Source organism: Anser brachyrhynchus (assembly GCF_964034855.1).
Source record: "Anser brachyrhynchus genome assembly, chromosome: 13".
Lineage (NCBI taxonomy): Eukaryota > Metazoa > Chordata > Aves > Anseriformes > Anatidae > Anser > Anser brachyrhynchus.
Window position 1 is genome coordinate 5,577,967 of NC_137708.1, and position 19,394 is coordinate 5,597,360.

Here is a 19,394-nt window from a genome sequence, read left to right on the forward strand (position 1 = left end):
GGAAATATGCTTGCTATGAAATTTAAATTTAAAAATCTCACACTAATGGAAACTTCAATACACAGACAGAAATCTACTTAGTCAGCAACCACAAATAAGGACCACCATTTTCTTTCAATAACATTTGCAACTTGTCTTCTAAGTTAAAAAGGCTTATTAAAGAATGCAAAAGGAAACACTTATGAAGGTGTAGCCTCTGATTTTTTCTCCCTTCCACTCCAGCACTGAACAATGGAATCTGTGCACAAGAAAGCATCTGTCACCTCAGATGACCCCAAATTTTGTTCTTCATATGAAGCTTTTCTTTTTAATTCTTGACAAAGTGCAGGGGACATATATATAATTAATTCACATGAGCAGGTCTTCAGAACTGAGATATCAGTGACTCATGAAACACAGGTTAGCACTCGTGTGCATAAAAATCATAAAACTCATGGTTAGATTGATCACAGACCCATTTATAACATCATTGCATATTCTGTTTTTCTAGACAGATGGGTTTGCAGCACTTTGGCATCAAGCTGGAGGACCGTATGCCAAAAAGATAAAAGGTAGCTGTTTACTAAAGCTCAGAACCAATTTTTCCATCTTATAACATTGTTACCAGTCAAAGCTTGCTAAAGCCACTGTCAATTTATGTATCTTCATTCACAAGCCACCAAAAGAACAGAATTACCACCCTAAACACATGCTCATGAAAACATGTCATTAAAAATCCTCACATGCCGCAGGAACCATGTTAATGCCGAGAAGTTGATCTAATAGAGAGGACTGAAGCAGTGGAGGTAGATATGAGGATATAACAAGAGTCTGAAAACCTTTGGGAGGAAATCTACAAAGTTCTGAAACGCACAGAGAAGCAAGGAAATGATGATAAACTGGTAGATGTGAGGCAACATCCTGGCCAGAAACAAGCCTGGAGGAGCAGACAAAGGCAGTGTTCTTGTTCTTCCTGACAGCTGGAAACACGTGAATGTCACCCCCCATTTCTCCTCCACTGAGAGCAGGAGATGGAATATTGGTGAATCTGTTGGGCTAAGAAAATGAGGGAAGTAGTGTATCTCATCAGTTTTACTCCTACTGGCTAGGATTGCATTGTTTGCTGAACAGCATTTTAGAAAAGGACTGCTACTGTGTTCGCCCCCCCCCCCCCCCCGCCCCCATTATTTCAGTGCAGATGATAGAACTGCAATCTTCTGCAATTTTAAATAATTCAGTTCCTTAATACTAAAATAAAATGCCTCATGTGGGGCTATTAGATCAGAATATTAAAGGAGTGATTGTCACAATCTGCTTTCTTCTGTAGACAATCTTTCTTTTTCATTTGGGAAAGTATTTTTGCAATCTGTAATAGCATGAATCTCATTAGCAACAGGGAAGTAGAAAGGTGATAGGTCTGGGCCTGAGACACAGAACATTCTGGGCTGTGTGACTTTGGGGAAGGGGATTTTTTTATTTTGGAAGGGAAAAAAAAACAACCTCATAATCAAGCCAAAAAAAAAAGAAAGATTTGGTATCACATAGGAATTTTGTATATTGGCAGTTTTGCACAGAAAGTATACGGAACATGCAGATGAAATGATGAACAGTTTAACACAAAAAAAATCCCATTTATCACATGGCTGACACCAATACCTATGAGGACTCTCGAGGCAGGGACAATTTGCTTCCCTTTCCAGTTTGAAACTCCACCCCCAGTGGTATAGTTTTAACATGTAAAAGACCTTGTAGATACAATGTCAGTTTAATCTAACTTTTGAGAATTTTATTACAGTAATTGAAGATTTTTATTACAATTTTAAAAGGCAAGTTTCTGAATTTGCATTTTCATATGTTAAACATAACTCTAATCCTATTACCATTTTTCATCTTGGGTTTGACTTAGTTTGCCTGACAAAATTTCATCAAGTCTCTTTGAGAACAGAACTGATAATCTTTTCAAATTTATATTAATATAGTATGTTCAAAATTATATGAATATATGTTGCCATTTAATGGGAATGATGAAGATAAAATAACAAAGTTTAGAAATATAAGGTAGGATATAATGAACCTCAGTACCTCAATTATATTCATGCATACACTCATGCATAAACTCGTAAAAATCATACTGAGAGGAAAAATCTGAATTAACATGCTTATTCCTATATGATCTGAATCATAGAATGGTTTGGGTTGGAAGGGACCTTAAAGATCACTTAGTTCCAACCCACCTGCGTACACCTAGACTAGGTAGTTCAAGGCCCCATCCAACCTGGCAAAAACAGTACATATTTTTGATTCACATACAGGATTATGGCTTAGATAGTTAACATAAACCATATGCCATAATATTCTAAGTGTGGTGACTGGGAGAGTAACTAGACTCTTAATTTACAAGCATATATTATGTACACTGCCTAAACCAGCAGAGAGAATTGCAAAGGAAAAAAGAAATCACCTGTGGTATACATATCACATTTATAAACAAAGATCTGGACTTTTTTTCATATGTAACTCTTTTTGTGAATCCCTGTTATTTAACTTTTGTGAACTGTATTACTGTAGCTAGTTGCTTATTAGAAATACATATTCGGTCTTGGATTTTTATTTCAGTTATTTCACTGCTAGAACAACTAAAGTAATACATGAACATAGCTGAGGAAGCACTGGCCATCTGGAAAGATACTCAATCTGCTTGTAAATCCAAGCAGCCCTTCACAATAGTAGCCTGAACAGATGTTTACCTTTACAGATTTTTGCTCTTTCCTTATTTTGGGAAAGCTTTGTTTTGCTCAGAAAACTTCAGTTTGGTTCAGTTCAGAGTTTTTTTTTTTTTTTCACACGATTCTAGACACGGGAACCAAAATCACATTCCATGACATAGTAATAAAGATAAAATAAGCACACAAATCCTTACTGAGATCCAAAAAAATAACCTCCTTGTTGCTATAATAAAGAGAATAGCAGACAGAGTCAGGCACAGGCAGCACTCAGCAATTCTGCTCTAAAACTTTCTGAAAACCTTAAAGAGAAAAAGGAATAAATATGATTTTATTTATTGAAAAATCAAACAAACAAAAAACTAGGCTTCTAAAAAAACTAAAGAGCTTTTCAGATTTGACTCTGTCTTAAAAACAAAATGTATACCTACATTAATCACATTTCTCTCTTTCAATATATATTGAAAGTCTTTATTTGTAATTCATATAAAGAAATAATGTAAAACAAGTAAATTTCAAGAGGTGGATTTTACTAAGCCAACTAAATATTAGGCCTAAAAGCTATCACTGCCCCTTTAACATTTACGTGTAAGTCTTTCCCACAGTAAAATAGTCAACTACATCCCCACTGAACTATAAAGAATAGATTTAGTGGATACATTATAGCACACTACTCTGTTAATACACCTTTGCAGTAGCAAGCCAAATTAAATGCTGGACTAAGCAAGATCAATTCAGTTGTAGTCAGCAGAGATGCATCAGCCTACCTGTGATCACAAAACAATTTGCAAATGAAGAGCTGGCAATGTTGCTTAAATAGTGATGAATATTACCTGAATTTTTATTTTTCTTTTACATACACATTACTCTTGCATTAACTCCAAAAGAAAAATTTAAAGGAAGAGATTATTTTATTACCTAATTAAAAATAATGACTTTTAGGAGGTACGTATTCTAATGTCTTTGAGAGGTAACTCTGACAGTGATTGTAGGTTACAATAGGAGAAACTAAAACATGCCCTTCATTTCCAATCATTACATATATTGCCTCATCACGGCTTCATCACCAAAGGAAATAATTTGACAAAGATATTGAAGAGACTTAAGAGTGAAGTTCATAAAAGTGAAGCAGGTGTGTGGAATATCAGTGTAAGAACTGGAATGATCCAATATGAATGCAGTAAGAGAAATGAAGGTCAACGGGTGTATGAACAAACATAAACTAAATTAAAGTTTCTTGGGCCATGGTGTTCTAGAGCAGAATCCCAGCATTTTTACACAGCAGAGTCAACATAAAGATCCTATCTGCTTCTGAGATGTTGCTTGATCAATTTATGTTACAATCCCTTACCTATGTCTGACTGCGCTAGCAGGAAACTGGATTCAGTCATGCAGGGTGTTCCTTCCAGTAGTCTTCCTGCTAAGAGATATAAATAATATCTTAAATGCTTGTATTGTTTAATTTAAAAATAAAAAATAAAAATTGGTGGAATGAATTTTCTGGTTAGCTGAAACTATTATGGTGGTATTGAGGGAAGGATGTTTTGCCAAGGTAGGTGTATAATTTGCAATGGCTGCAATTTGAGTGCACCTGGATGGAGATGCCCAAGGAACTCTGACAAGATTATCACAAAATGCATAGAAAGGAAATAGCTGCTTCAAATTGTGCAGGTACTTTTCAAACAATAACGTTTAGGCATAATCCTGAACAGATTAACACCAATACAGAACTAAGTAAAGCCACATTCTGCAATGGAATACAATTCCTCCTACATACAAATTAAACGATTTAGCAAAACCATTTAGAGCCACTCTGTTTTCATGGAAACATAATTTTGTTATCATTTTATGCACATATAAGTAAGCACAGACAAACTTGTGTCCAAACTATATGTCATTTCTGAATCCTGGTGCAAGACTAGGTTGTAACTGACTGTAATATTAAAAGCTCAGTTTGGCTACTGGGAGCAGTCAGCTAGACCAATAACTCAATTGCGAGTTCAGAGTCTAGAGGGTGGCAATGCACAGTTACATCTGGGAAAAGAAATATTTAAAGCTACACCTTAAATTTCCTGTTGTTGTATTTTTACTCAGGTATTTATTAATTTTCAATAGAAAATGAGTTGGATACTCTTGCACTTAAAAATGTCTCTAAGGTACTGAACTCTGATACAACAATGCATTGATTTTCATTAATTTTCAAAATATTTGAGATCTTTGCTCCACTGACATGCTGAAATCTTTCACATTTGTTATCAATGTCCAGGATGGGCCCTTCCATCTGTGGTAATTTGCAATAACCATACAGAATTCTTAAGTATGAAGGAAATAGTAAAATTCAGATAATTGGTTCTTGCATTTGTAAATGAGTTAGAAAGTTAGGAAAAGAAAACAGCCTTTCTGATCCTAATCTGTTACTTTTATTAATAAGATTAAGAAGTTTCTTCATTTTATTAATAAAATGTAATTAAAAATAAAGTTGAAAAAAAATCACTATTTTTAATACCAGTGTGCTGGGAAGAACTGGAAATCCAACTATGAATGATGCAGAGATACTAAAATTTCACTTTATCACAAGATAGAAGTTCTGTTACTAAAAATTCAGCAATATTCTGACGTTTCTCACAAGTATCAGCTTGTGCAAAATATTAACTCATAGCTCATTACTTTTAGATTATACATTTTATTTTATTTTTATTTATTTATTTATTTTTAATATAAAATACTTTAAAGATCTGGTCTTATAATTTAATTTAGTCCTCTTCTAAAATGCCATATTATTAGGTTGGATTATATCAGTATTTAACTTGGATCTTAACAAATGTATTTTTAATTAATCACACTGTTGTTTTTTTCGCCAATGAACTTCAACGGTTTATCTAAAACACTAATCCAAAGGCTTCCATGTCATATCATAAAGTTAATAACCTTGCTAACTACTTATTTGCTGACAGAACAAACTGTACTCATTTGCAGAATGTGAAGAATTCAGAATTTGAAAGAAAAAAGATTGAATTCAGAATTTGAAAGAAAAAAGATCTTTAACAAGGTGTAAAGCACAATTTCTGAAAAATACCTCATCACCTAGCTACATTTAGACAATAGCCTTCCCTCCTCTAAAAACAGTCTAATTAAATACAGCTGGAGATAGCACAAAAGAATTTCATTAATTAATTGGCAACCTGCTGACACTAATTAAGCTATGAAAATTCAACTCCCTCACACCAGATTTTAAACATTAGTCAGTTACGTTTGTTGGGAAGTTTGCCTTGCGTCTCTAACACAATCAAAAGAGAGAAAAATGAACCTTGTGGTTAACATGTGTGGGAACAAAATGACCTATTATTGGAAAAATTAGATATTAAACCTTGCACTGATACAGAAAGGAAATTGTGCTATAGAAGCTCTTGCTGATAGATTTTTTTATGAGTGGGATTAAGAGCTTCACAGCTACGGCCTCCTCACAATGTAGAAAAGGATCCCAAAACACTAATAGCACAGTGGAGGGTAATTACCTCTATTTACATTCCCTGCAACACCTTGTGTAAGGTGCTGCAAAGCTTCCCTTCACTGCAGCTGGTTGTGTAGTGATTCCCCAATCAAGATTTCATGCAGTAACTAACAGGAAACACAAACTCTTTAACCCATATTCTAAATCTCATCTAAGATATCAAATGAGACCTCACTTGAAATTTTAACTGTTAATTACACTGTAACAAAGGGGATTTATTACTGCACGTCTTGTGGTCTACTGCCAGTGAGTGGTACTGCTATTATCTGAGTGAACGTTAATGAATGTCATGTGGTGTGTGTTCTTTCCCTTTCCAAAACCCCAGGTCCATCTCATAACACGAGTAAGGTTTCAACAACATGTACTAACCCTGATGTACACCCACATTGTTTTTATTTTGTAGCAGTTTTTTTTGTTGTTTTTTTTTGTTGTTGTTGTTGTTTAGATCGTTAATAAACGTTGTCTACATTTTAAAAATCCCAATCTTTATCATGCTGTAGGGACTATAGGAATCAATAAACAACAACTTTACTTTAAAGTGCCCTCTTGTGTCAGCCAGGAACGTGGCAGTCTCATTTTAATAAATGGCTTATTTGTTAAATGCATAATCTAAAATAATAAAAATAATTAAAATTAGGAGTCTAGAAAGATATTTGTTCATATTCTCCCTCCAAACACATGCTCATTATTCTGACGTATGAGCTTCATATTGAGGCTGGTACTCAATGTAAAGCCAAATACAATTCAGAATTTCTGTACAGGTTAAGAATAGCTATGACTCTCAAGAGTGACTAGTGAGATCTGAAGAACTACATGACTGTGTCCTTAAATGCTTTCTTGCTGTGGTTGAACTATCTCAAGTGGAAAAAGGTATGCATATGCTTAAAAACTTTTTGAACTCTAGCCAACAAGGAATAATCAGTCACTGAAAAACAATGGAAATCCTACTGCCTCAGTCATTGCTATACAGTGCTAAATATCAGCTAGAGAGGAACATGCTCGCTACCTTTCAGTCTCTTTACAATCTGTTAATTATAATACACAAAATACAGTCAAGAAAATGTGTTTTCCATTAAGGGCAGAAATGAATTATCTTAACCAATGTACCATTCCTAGTTCTAATGTTTTTATATATATATATATATATATATTTTTTTCCCCAGTCATAATTGTAATATTTCATCCTGAGATTAGCGTATGTTCGACAATACTTTTGATAATGCCATTGATTAATAGCAGAGCTAAAGTAGAGCCTGGCTAGCATCCCACAGTGTTCACATCTAACATTCCATTTTTCAGCCTATCTCATATTATGCCACTTTAGACACATCTTCAAAATGCTGTGGAGTTAGCAAAGCCACGTTGGTACAAGAGGATGTTGAGATCCACTGCACCAGAACCTACCTGAAAGATTTACTTGGGTACAAGCAACCAAGATCAGATGCAATAAGATTATTCTAGACACTGAGCCTCAGATTGAGACATTTGATTATTTTTCAAAACAGATTCAACACTCTAATTTTAAAGGTATGTTTTTGAAAAATAATTATGTATGTAGTAATAGTCAAAAGGGAAGAATTAAGGGAGAATGGCTTTATTGCAAGTGAAGACTGAACTATTTTGAACCTTTGAAAACCTGGAAATACTTTCTTAGAAACCCAGCACTGAATTAAATATTCTGCTAAAATAAACACATTTTAGGCCAATGTTCTGTGGCTGTGGATGTGTTGTTAGGATCTAAGCTCTCTTTACAGCATTTGAGGAATATATATATATATATATATATATATATATGTGTGTGTCTCAGCACATTGTAGCAAACCACTGTTATGAGGCAGTTAAAATGTATCTTCAAGAATGGTATCTCCTAGAACAAATCAGCAGGCTCTTCAAGGATGTTCCCTTTTAAAGAAACAAAGAAACAAATAGTTGAAACTTGGCCAGCCGGAAGTCTGCAAAGGGAGATGCCCAGAAGCCCTGTTCTCCTGTCAGATAGTGGATCTCAGTGGAATAGCAGAGAAAAATTTGAAAGGATACTGCCCCATGAGAGCTAGGAGGAAGATGAGTTTAATGTAGTACTTTGTCTCACTGAGAGGACAGCTCTCTTAATAACATAGGGATGACTTCCAGGCAGGATGGTCACTTCTAACAGTACTATTTTTTTTTTTTCATAAAACCACCAAAATAATAAAGGAAAGGAAGAGAATGCAGAAAATGGAAGCAATATCTTGTTTTAAAAATGGCCTTTTTCACTCAATTTTAATTAAAATAAAGGGTGCAGTAGCCCACATATAAGTAAATACTAATAGCTAAAAGTAGCAAGGTCTTCTAGTCTGGACTGAATCCTTCAGTTGTTATCAAGACAACAAAGTGAAAGTTGAGACAATGAAAGTTATTGTGACAATAGAAAGGAAAAAGGTTCAAGCCATGCCTGGGGCATGAAACGGAGAGTAAAAGTTAAAGGAAAAAAATCATGAAAGATGCATGACTATCAGATTCATATGTATTACAGTTAAGTGCATTCATTAAATGATCATAAGGAATATATGGCATAAAAATGAAAGAGAAGAGCACAATCTCTAATAGAACCTGATAATTTCCATGTATGAAAAGCACCAGACCATGGCAACTACTTAAACTAAGATCACTAAATCTTACATTCCATCTTCCAGTGCAAGCAATGTTTAAGGAAAAGAATATCACACAGTAAATAATACAAGTAACAAAAGGAAATACCAGATTTAACTTTTAAGGCTCCACTGCAGCAGTACAAAATGAAGCATTCATTTGTTTTGAAGCCAGCGTGAAATTATCGTATCATTTTGAGAAGTACATTGGTTCTGAACATATATATCCCTAGCCTCTTGAAAATATGTATCCTAGTAAATGAGCTGTACTGTTTTGACCAGGTCATTTGATATTTGAAGATTTTTATGTTCCACTGTGTTTTATATAATCTGGTTGTATTATTTCACATAGTTATAACATATCCTTTGGCCAAGGTTTTGACACCTCTGCATGAAATTATGTTTAACACCTCGTCAGTTGGTATACATATGCTAATCATTGCTGTTTAGCACCTGTTTTCTCCCTTCCTGCTGTTCAGGCACAACACACAAGTACCACAGCTCTCAGTCTTTACAGTATTTGCAGAGCATTCCACCGCTTTGAACAGCAAATCAGATTTATCTTTTGAAAACATAGCAGAGAAGATCCTGTCCCCCACCTCAGGTAAACCAGTTGAAGTACTGAAGTAACAATTTATGTATAAATACGGGGTGGAGATGGGGACGGCAACATGACACAACACTTTATTGGTGATATATTAAAAGAGAGCATGTCAGCTACAGAGAATGGGAAGGAGCTAGCTGTTGGTGCAGGAAACTCACTTTACCAGCTCCAAAACTTCCTCGTGATCATTGTTCACCACGTTCTATATCATACAAGCACTGGTGCTCTGTGCTGACCTATTAGACTTGTTAAATAAGCATACTTCATAATAAAATAATCCACAGATTAAACACAATCCACTGATTCCCATGAGTCTGCTATCAAGGAATTCAGCCATTGGTACTCTGTGTCCCTGGCATTAACATATGTGATGAAGGTGACAAGGAACGCTCGAATGCCTGTTTCCATGGCTCTGTCTTGACTCCTCAGTGTGTTCACCGACCTCACAACTCAGCGTCTCCCATCATCTCAGTAATGTTATCAGTTTTCTTCTTGGAAGGTAAATGAAGAATTTGAGCACATGGAGAGAACACTTGTTAGAAATTCTTACAACAATTTATGCAGATCCTTTGTTCACATAATTTTAAGGATAAATTAGAAGAGATTATAGAACTTCAGAGTAAAAGTACTGTGTTTTTTCTTGATCGTGCCCTTTCCTTCAAAACATGAAGGGAAGGCCTGCCTTCTGGAAGTGAAAATGAAATGAGAGATAGAGAACCCTTACTGCGATAAATAATTATAACTGTCATCCAAGAATATACTGAATGACTTTAGTATGAATAATCCTCATGAATATTTTCATGATATGTACTTGAATACTACCACTGAAATATTTGTTGATAAAAAAAAAAAAGTGGTGTGTCAAGGCTAAGCAATATAGTTGGAAACAAGCAAACAAACAAAAATGTCTGTGTGGGAGAAAAAAAAGAAAACAACAGGAAAAATCTGCACACAGACAAGGGCTCAAAACAGCTGATCATCATACATTAATCAAATGCATTTCAATGCATTGAACAAGTCAGTTACTGCATGGGTATTTATTGCCATAAGCAATGAAACAGGCTGCTCAGAGAGGTTGTGGATGGTTTTAAAAACCAAACTGAATGAAGTCCTGAGCTCACAGCTGACCCTGTTTAGGTCAGCCGAGATGACCTCCTGAGGTCCCTTGTAACCTGAGTTACCCTTTGATCCTATGATCTTAACATATAACAATTTCTGACTTCCCTTTGTTGTAGTTTTCCTATTAATTCTTTTTGTGTTTTATAAATGAATGTTAAATCAGAATTCAAAAGCACAGTACAGCATTTTGCATTGTGTCCACTCTGTGATCAAGTAAAATAAAATACATCTTTTATTGTACTAGTGACAATATACACTATCGTCTCCCAAAGACATTGAACTGGACAAATCTCTCTGGGGGTTAGCTGCCAGATGTCTGAGAATCTATATACTCTGGTCAAACATAAAAATACTAGCAAGAGCAGTGCACGTGCCTTTTGCAATAGCAAGTTCATCAGAAATGTAAATAATGGCCATCCCTAATTTAAAATACTAAAATGTCCTCAAATTAATTTTAACGGGTAAATACCAACTATGGAACTGGAATTTATCATATGGCAAACTCTTGCCAAAATAAAATTACACACTGTGCCCTTGAGAGATTTTCACATTGTTATTTTTATTAGTCAGGACAATAGCATGCCTGCTTCAGACATTAGAATATTTCAAAATTCAGAGCAAAAGAACATCAGTGCTTCAGGCACTACTGCTTGAGCTTTCAGGATAACCTGAAGCATAATTTGGCTTCATGTTTTAAGCAGGTCTAGAGCCAAATTCAGCATTCCCTGCTGAAGCAGTCTACATATCGTATGTAGCTGTAGCACAGAAATGTATAAATGAACAGAAATTTGACCATTTTAATATGAAGAACAGAATACATTGCATAAAGCTTTCCAGCTCCTTGACATTGAAAATAATGGTATCTGACAGCTCTAAGGTTAAGTAACCACTCATTCAGCACAGCATCGTTTATCTGCCAACAGTATGTGTCTCTTGTTGTTACTTCAAAGAAAAAATTCAATAAAAATTTAAATAAAAACAGTTCTGTCAGTATAAAGCTTTAATATTTTACACTGTATTCAATTTCTTTCCTTTGTAAAGTGCTTTCATACTTCCCAAACTTGTCCTGCAGTACACAATTCTCATTATTTAAAAGAAAGACACCATGAATCACCTTTAAACACCTACATGTTTACTAAAACACTAACATTTATTTCTAATAGACATCACTTTAAAACCAGCTTCACTAAGTACTGTGGAATGCTTAATTCTATGTAGATTGAGAGAGCTTTAAGAATATATACGTTAAGTACTTCAGCATCATTGCATATAAGCAGGTTATGTGGTTAAGTATTTGTGATTCAGAATATAACATTAATGGTTTCACTTCTAAGGAATGTTTTCCTTCATGCATATGAAGTATACAATAGTCCTTAATTCCATGTGCTCTTTCATACAGTACATTTGTTGTTACAAACTGCAGTGTGCTATAAATAAACTTTGGAAAATGTTTAACAAAGGATTCATTTATTCAAGACAATGCCATCTCTATATATTTTACTTTACCCACCCACATATTTTATGAATCTAACAATTACATGCTGCAGTATTCAATGCTTATGTCAGGCTTGTCAAAGTTGCTAGATACAAGAAATCCAACACTGTTTATAAGAGAGATTTTATGTCTCTTCTGTAAGTGCATATGTCAAGGTATAGTCTTTCCATTTTAAACTATCTCCCATGTATATTTTAATAATAAAATGATTAATCTATTTAGAATCATTTTAAACTATGTAATTCAGATATGGAGTGTAAAAACTTTCAGGAGAAAAAGAGAAGTTAGCCACTGGCCAGATGTAACTGATTCAGATTATAATAGCTTCAATAAAAACATTTTTTTTAAAATTACACACCCTAAAACCAAAATTACCAATCTGCCAAAGCCAATATGTTCATATAAAGAAAAGACTGTAAAATACGATCATAACTACATTCATATAAACAGATTCATATTTGATTTTAAACGTTTCTTCTAGGCAGAAATATTATCATCTTTTCTATCCTAGTCAGAAGTTTATAACCATACTACAAATTAGAGCACTAAAATTTTGTGGAGAAGATTATGATAAAATTTTCATTACATATTAACTTTACTGGGCAAAATATAGGGATTAAAATAATATCAGAAATCATCTATTATCTTATTTAAGTATCTTTATGACTTTGAATGATAGTTGCTCCACATTTTGCTGAAATGCTTTATATGATTTTAAGTCATAAACCTCTGCAACTATCTTCTTTATAAGTGTTACTATAAAGTTCTACAATAAACTATGTAATAAGTGTTTAAATCAAACCAATAATATTAAATCTGTTCTTTCAATAATAAAGTTCATACAGCTGAGAGCTGCTCATTGTTTATTTAGCTTAAACTAACACCTGAAATTGTTTCCTTGTAACTTCAGTTCATTCTTTATCTTTCTTTTCTTTGAAGAAAAAATGTAGCTGCACCATCTCACTCCTGTATGTTGCACTGTTCTTTGGTGATAAATCTCCCTGTATCATCCAATTTCATTACCAGTTATAAGCCCAGGTAGTAAACACAGAAGTTTAGCTGAAAGCGTGCTCCTATACTTGCAGGGGTGTTGGAGTTAGATGATCTTTAAGGTCTCTTCCAACCCAAGCCATTCTACGATTCTGTGCATAACACCACTAAAAATAATCTATCTGAAATCCCCAGACAACCTAAATATGATCTCAGACATCCATTACACACTGTTTATTACATTGATTTTTATTTGTTAGACTGCTTAGCTGCTATCCTGACAACTGGTTATATGTCCCTGCCTGATGGGAAATAATAAAAAATATACTCTGAAGTAAACCATGTTGAAATATAATCCACTAACACAGAAACACGTTCAAAGTTATTATTTCTTAAATTACTTCAGAAATACCTCTGCAGTACATCCTCTACATATACATTTTCAAATGACCCTTCCATTATATTCAGAAACATATATGGGTTTAGCTGAATGCTCTGCTACTGGACCCTCTAAGAACAGGCCACCTTCTGAAAAGCATAAGCAGAAAGGCAAAGTAGATACAAAACAAAGAAACAAGTGAACAAAACTTATTTACTGGGGCAATTTCAGATGATGGTTCAAGAGATTTCATTGCCGGAACTTCAACAAAAACAAGACATTTCTAGAACAAAGATAAGATGACACAAAAAGGAAGTAACATGGATTTAGAGAAGGGCAAGAGCAATCCATATTTTTCAGTAGGCTGCTATCTTATAGCCTGGCTCAAATGCAATTCTGTGGGCAGTCTGTAGTTCAGTCTAAACCATGAAAGGTCTGACACAACTAATACTGAGAAAGAAGGTGTTGCAGCCTGTAGAAGTGAAGGGTTAGAATTGAAGCAGTCACTGACTGCAGCTATGCTAGCTTTAAGGCTCACTTTTCACAGCAGGACAGGATCAGAACAATACAGTGTTTAAAACAGAATAGAACAGAGCTTAGAATATTTTAGTCCCCCTTGGAAAGTACTCTAATGAGGCAGTCTATCTATAACATCTACTTCTGAGCAACAGGCACACTGAAGAGCTTTGCTTAGTCCCACAAGTCAAAAGACAGGAACAATCTCCTGCTCAAAAAGCCTGTAGAATTTTTGTAGTGAAAGTGAAGAAGAAAATTAAATGATGTGGCAGAAATGAAGTTCAGTTTTGCAAGTCCAAGATGGGATAGTAGACCCCCATTTCCTGTGCGCATATATACAATGTATACAATATACAAAATATTCTTTCATGATTTACTAATACTACACACATAAAGTAAGAAATCTTCCTGTGCAACTGTAACCATGCAATCAATGAAAGCCCAACAGTTAATCAACTGTAGCTTCATTGGTGATTACTTTATGTAAGGGCAGCCTTCTTCAGGTCCTTGATTTAAAATCATGAAGTAAATTCAATGCAACATGAGGCAGCCAGAAAAGCGTTGTCTGCTACCTAAAAATTTTGTGAGTAAAAATGTGTGAGTACACATTTGAAAGTTACCTATCTGACATACTAAAAAAAAAGCCTGCTGCTAATAATCCCCATGAATGTAGCAGAGGATTTGATAGAATACCAGAAATTTATTGTAATCAAAATGTGTTTTTCAAATAAATAAATAAAAACACTTTTAATATTTGTGGAACTCTGGTAAAACAGCAACTGGTAAATCCAAGCTTTCAACCAGTACAAAAACAATGAGCGGCTTGCTGAATTTTTCCATTAATTAGATATTGATATACTTTAGATAGTATTGATATACTTTAGATAGACATTATATATTTTTTAATTCATAAAAGTTTCATTATTTCAGACAAGTTTAGATGAAAATATAATTCCCTCTGAAATTCAAAGGCATTTCTCAAATAAACAGAGTTCGTCTAAAAAATTCTCAGTGCTCGAAAGCATTGAAAGCTATGGACATTAATTCATAGAATCATAGAAACACAAGGTTGGAAAGGACCTACAAGATCATCTAGTCCAACCGTCCTCCCATCACCAGTACTACCCAGTAAGCTACTAAATCATATCTCGGAATTCCAAATAGTGGCTTTCATACTTGCCCCATAACAATGCAAAGTTATTTTTATTTATTTATTTATTTTGTAGTTCAGTGAAAGTGTAGGTCAATTTTTAACTCACTCATTGTTAAAACAAACTTTAAAAAAAAAAACAACGTAAGAGAAGAGAAAAGATGGAAACAGCAGTGGAACAATGCTGCTTTGTTCAAAGAAAAATCTGCCAGAGGAAGAAAAAGCAATCCTAAAACTATTGGACAAAAACAATGGCGCAACTAGAGCTGAAGAAGCAGGCCTCTCTCTTCAAAGCTTCTCTAGATTTTCATTAATTAATTTGGACATATTGCAAAAAAGCATATTTAAAAAGCATGGTAATAGATGATCTACAGACCTAAATAGCAAAGTCAAATAGATACAGGAGTCTGTTTTTCCTACCTAACTCAACGTCTCAGTTTCCATTTTACTGCCTTTTCCACTCTGTATCACACTTCTTCTGTGGTATATAACAATCCTTGGCTAAAATAAAAGAATAAAAATTAATTTTGCTTCAGATGAACAGTACAAAACATGTAACTTGAACCTGTCGATTCCAATGATAGGGTTTTATTGACCTGTTAGATGTATGTATTATGGGAATTAGAAAAAAACTTGTTCATCAACTACAAAGACAATTACTAACAACAACAACAAAAATTCTAAATGCTCTATTTTGTCCTTAATTCTATGACTCGTTATGCCATTTTATGTCAAGACTAGAGAAAAAAAAAACCACTCCTGAGCACCTGTCATTTTGCATAGGCTGCTACTACACTACTATGAAAGCAAAGTTATTTAAATAGTTGGCCTTGTTCAGAGAAAAAGATTTTACAGTTAAGAAATTTCTTCATTGTAACATGCAAAAATACAGTATTAAAAAACTTAATTTCTGGTAGTAGTATGCACATACTTACTTTTACAGACTAAGGAATAAAAACTGTAATCAACAAGATTACTCTTATTGATTACAAGAATATATCTAAACATTTATAATATCCCATGACATAAACCACGAGATCTTTAAATGAAACAGATGAGTGGAATTTAACTTTTATTAGTATTTTTTATTTTCTGTCTTCTGTAATATAGTTACACTGTTGTTCGGTGTGCTTAACAGATCCACTTAAAAAGAAAATGCTATCTGTTCTCCCTTGTATTTGCTAGAAGGGAAAGAACAGGAAAGTCACAGGTCATGGAAACACACTTTGCTATATGTCCAAGTACCCTTCTTAAAACTTACCTTAGAATTACCTACATGTACCACTTTGTCACAGCTGAAGATAAGGAATAACATTGTTTTTATAGAAATTGGAAAAATAAAATAAATTAAAATTGTTATCTTTTAACAAGATCGAGAAGGCAGTCTAACTGCTACTTCAGAGTCATATTAACCACTTTAATATAAGCTCTGTTCTTCCGATTGTCTTCATCAGTAAGGTCACCTGACAAGAACCAGCCCTCACTTGTGACCATTCCTTCTTCCCTCCTCTTCTGGATGCTACTTTAGTTATCAGCTTGTAATAGTTCCACCCACCCCAGTGTTAAAGCTTAGACAAAATTTATTTAAATGTTAAATTTTAAAAAATCTATTAATCTTGGCATTTACATGTTATTTGCTTGCTTTCAAAAAGTAGAAGTAGATGATTAGACAGCACACAGGAATCAATAAACCCCAGGAAAACCTGTTAACATTACAGCTGATAACAGAACTCCCATAAATTGAAAGGTGTTAGGAGTGGTCCCCTGATTTCTATAGTTCAAAACCTTTTTCCATTAACGTTGGTGAAAGTCTCACTTTTAACTTCACCAGAAGCAGAAACAAATGAAAGTCTGATCGTCTGTTCAACCTTTACATGTCAGTTAAATAAAAGGTATTGCAGCATGCAATTGCATGAAGCAGTAATATTCATTAAAATGAAGAATTTTTTCCCCCAAGTACTAGAGAACAATAGATACTTGCTAACAGAAAAGGAAATATTTTATGAAACCAGGTATAGAAGCACCATTTTCACTTGAAACAATATGGACTAAATCATTCAATCACAATTTATATCTAGAAGAGAAACTTCAGACAGATTAAAAAAAAAAAAAGAGCTTGTCCAACAAACACATTTCTGAATAAGCTGAAGCCGTAAACTATGATCATCATTCACAGAGCAATAGCTCCGAGGTCCAGTAATTCTAGGAGTGACAGGCAGGCATGGGAGTCCCTGTAAGTACTGTTACAGCCAAGGTATTGGGCTGGAATTACAAACTTCTCGGTAACAATTTTGATTCCAATCACAGCTTATGGCCCTGAGGAAATCACTTCATTACTATCTCCTTTTTTTTTTTTTTTTTTTTTTTCCATTTATGTAAGGAGGAGGATGTACATTTTCCTATAAACCTATTTCAGAGAGGTAGTGGGCAATTACTTATGACTTTCTAAAAATTTCTGAGGTAACAAATCTCTCTTTTGCTCAAGTCTTGTATTTTAAAAAGCCTGCATTTTTCATAGATCTACCTCTAAACAGTTCATGGCACTAGAAAAAACTTACCTAAGTTTTGACTGTACTTCCAGACTGAAATAAAAGTGACCTAAGAAAGTAAAAATGGAATATATCAATACCAAACATTGACCCTCATTGTGCCAGGGGATAATTTTCAGAGCAATAATGATGTTGATGTATTGCAGGACCACTGCAATTAACACAATTGAAATCTCCTAACCTAGCAAGTATTTCTACACTAAGAAGTTGTATATATGCATAAATATATATGTCTCCCACATGAGCCTATCAATGATTTTTTGGCTTATTTTTGGTACACATATATTTCTATTTCATGTTTTATATTATATAAACAGACATATGCATGGAAACTTGACGAGGTCAAGAGAGATTCCAGCCAGCAAATTCTGACATAGTGCTTTTTATTTTACTTCACACTACACTATTTTTATTTTTTATCCTAAATGTAATTTTATTTTTTTTTCCAAAAGCTGACAATAAGCAGGAACTGTAATGAAACACTGTTACACAGGGAATTATCCATCAAAATTTAAGTATATAACTGTGGGGTTGAGAACTGTAGATTCTGTACACAGCCAACAATAACATGCAGAAATGGCAGAATACGATCCATCTAAGATCACTACCACACCCTGGACATGACTCTCTCTTTGTATTGGATACATGGACAACTGGGAGAATTCTGGGCCCTCATACTCTTACTCTAGAATTAATCTTCCAATCTGTTTCTACATATGACCACATGTAGATATGGCAGAGGAAATCTGGCCAGTATCAAGAGCAGAAAGCTCTCAGAAGCTAAGCACTTGTAGATCTACCCAGAATTTGAATTGTGTATCATCCAGAAATCCTGAATGCTTCAGGTATAAGCTGCTATATGTCATATTGTAGTTTATCTTCTTTTTTTACATGTGTGCTGGGTCTGGCTGGGATGGAGTTAACTGTCCCTGCAGCAGCCCATACCGTGCTGTGCTCTGCACTTGTAGCTAGAACAGCATTGGTATCACACCAGTGTTGTGTCTAGTGTTGTGTCTATTGTTGCACAATACTGGCACCGCATCAGGACTCCCTCCAAGCCCCCAGGAGCGAGCAGGATGGGGGTGGGCAAGTGATGGGGAGGGGACATCACCAGGGCAGCTGACCTAAATCAACCAACGGGATATTCCATGCCAAATGATGTCACACTCACCAATAAAAGGTGGGAAAGGGGAAGGAGAGGGGTGGAGCTCTCGTGGAAGTGTCTGTCCTCCTGAACAACCGCTATGTACATTGAGGCCCTGCTTCCCAGGATGTGACCGAACATTGCTCATTGATGGAAAGTAGATAGTAACTGCTTTTTCTCTCTCTGTGCTTCTGAGCGGCCTTTGCTTTTTTTTCTCTCCTTTTTTTTTTTTTTCCCATCTTCCTTTTCCTTTTAATTAAATCATCCTTATCTCAAACCTTGATCTCTTTGTGTCGTATTTTCTCCCCCTTCCTCTTTGAGGAGAGGGAGTGAGAGAGCAGCCATGGTGGAACTTGGCTGCCCACCTGAGTAAAACCACCACAACATGTACCTCTAAAAATGCATCATACCTTTAAAAATGCATCATATTGTGATTATTCCTACACTGACTGAAAAGAAGATGAAAATAAAGCCCGTAATATTTTTTTCCACTATATTAGGCATATATATAGCATATATAATTATATACTAATAATGTTTATTATTCTTTTGTTTTAGAAATCATAGTCTTTCTCTATTAGCAACTATAGAAGGCTACTTCAGTCAAC

At 34.6% G+C, this 19,394-nt stretch overlaps 1 protein-coding gene and 1 long non-coding RNA gene across 2 annotated transcripts in view; both read right to left on the reverse strand.

Annotated features, from left to right (window-relative positions):
• LOC308176882 (uncharacterized protein) overlaps positions 1-19,394 on the reverse strand; it is a 436,002-nt gene that overhangs the window by 18,987 nt on the left and 397,621 nt on the right. The window contains exons 19-20 of the mRNA XM_080553232.1: positions 17,652-17,691; positions 4,054-4,122 (exon numbers count right to left, since the gene is read on the reverse strand). Of these exons, the coding sequence (XP_080409358.1) occupies positions 4,054-4,122; positions 17,652-17,691 (109 nt within the window). The remainder of the gene's footprint in view (positions 1-4,053; positions 4,123-17,651; positions 17,692-19,394) is intronic.
• On the reverse strand, positions 12,727-17,424 carry LOC308177025. Its single transcript, XR_013938800.1, has 3 exons — positions 16,355-17,424; positions 15,514-15,594; positions 12,727-14,515 (listed from the first exon to the last, which is right to left on the reverse strand). It is a non-coding gene; the product is annotated as an uncharacterized lncRNA (long non-coding RNA).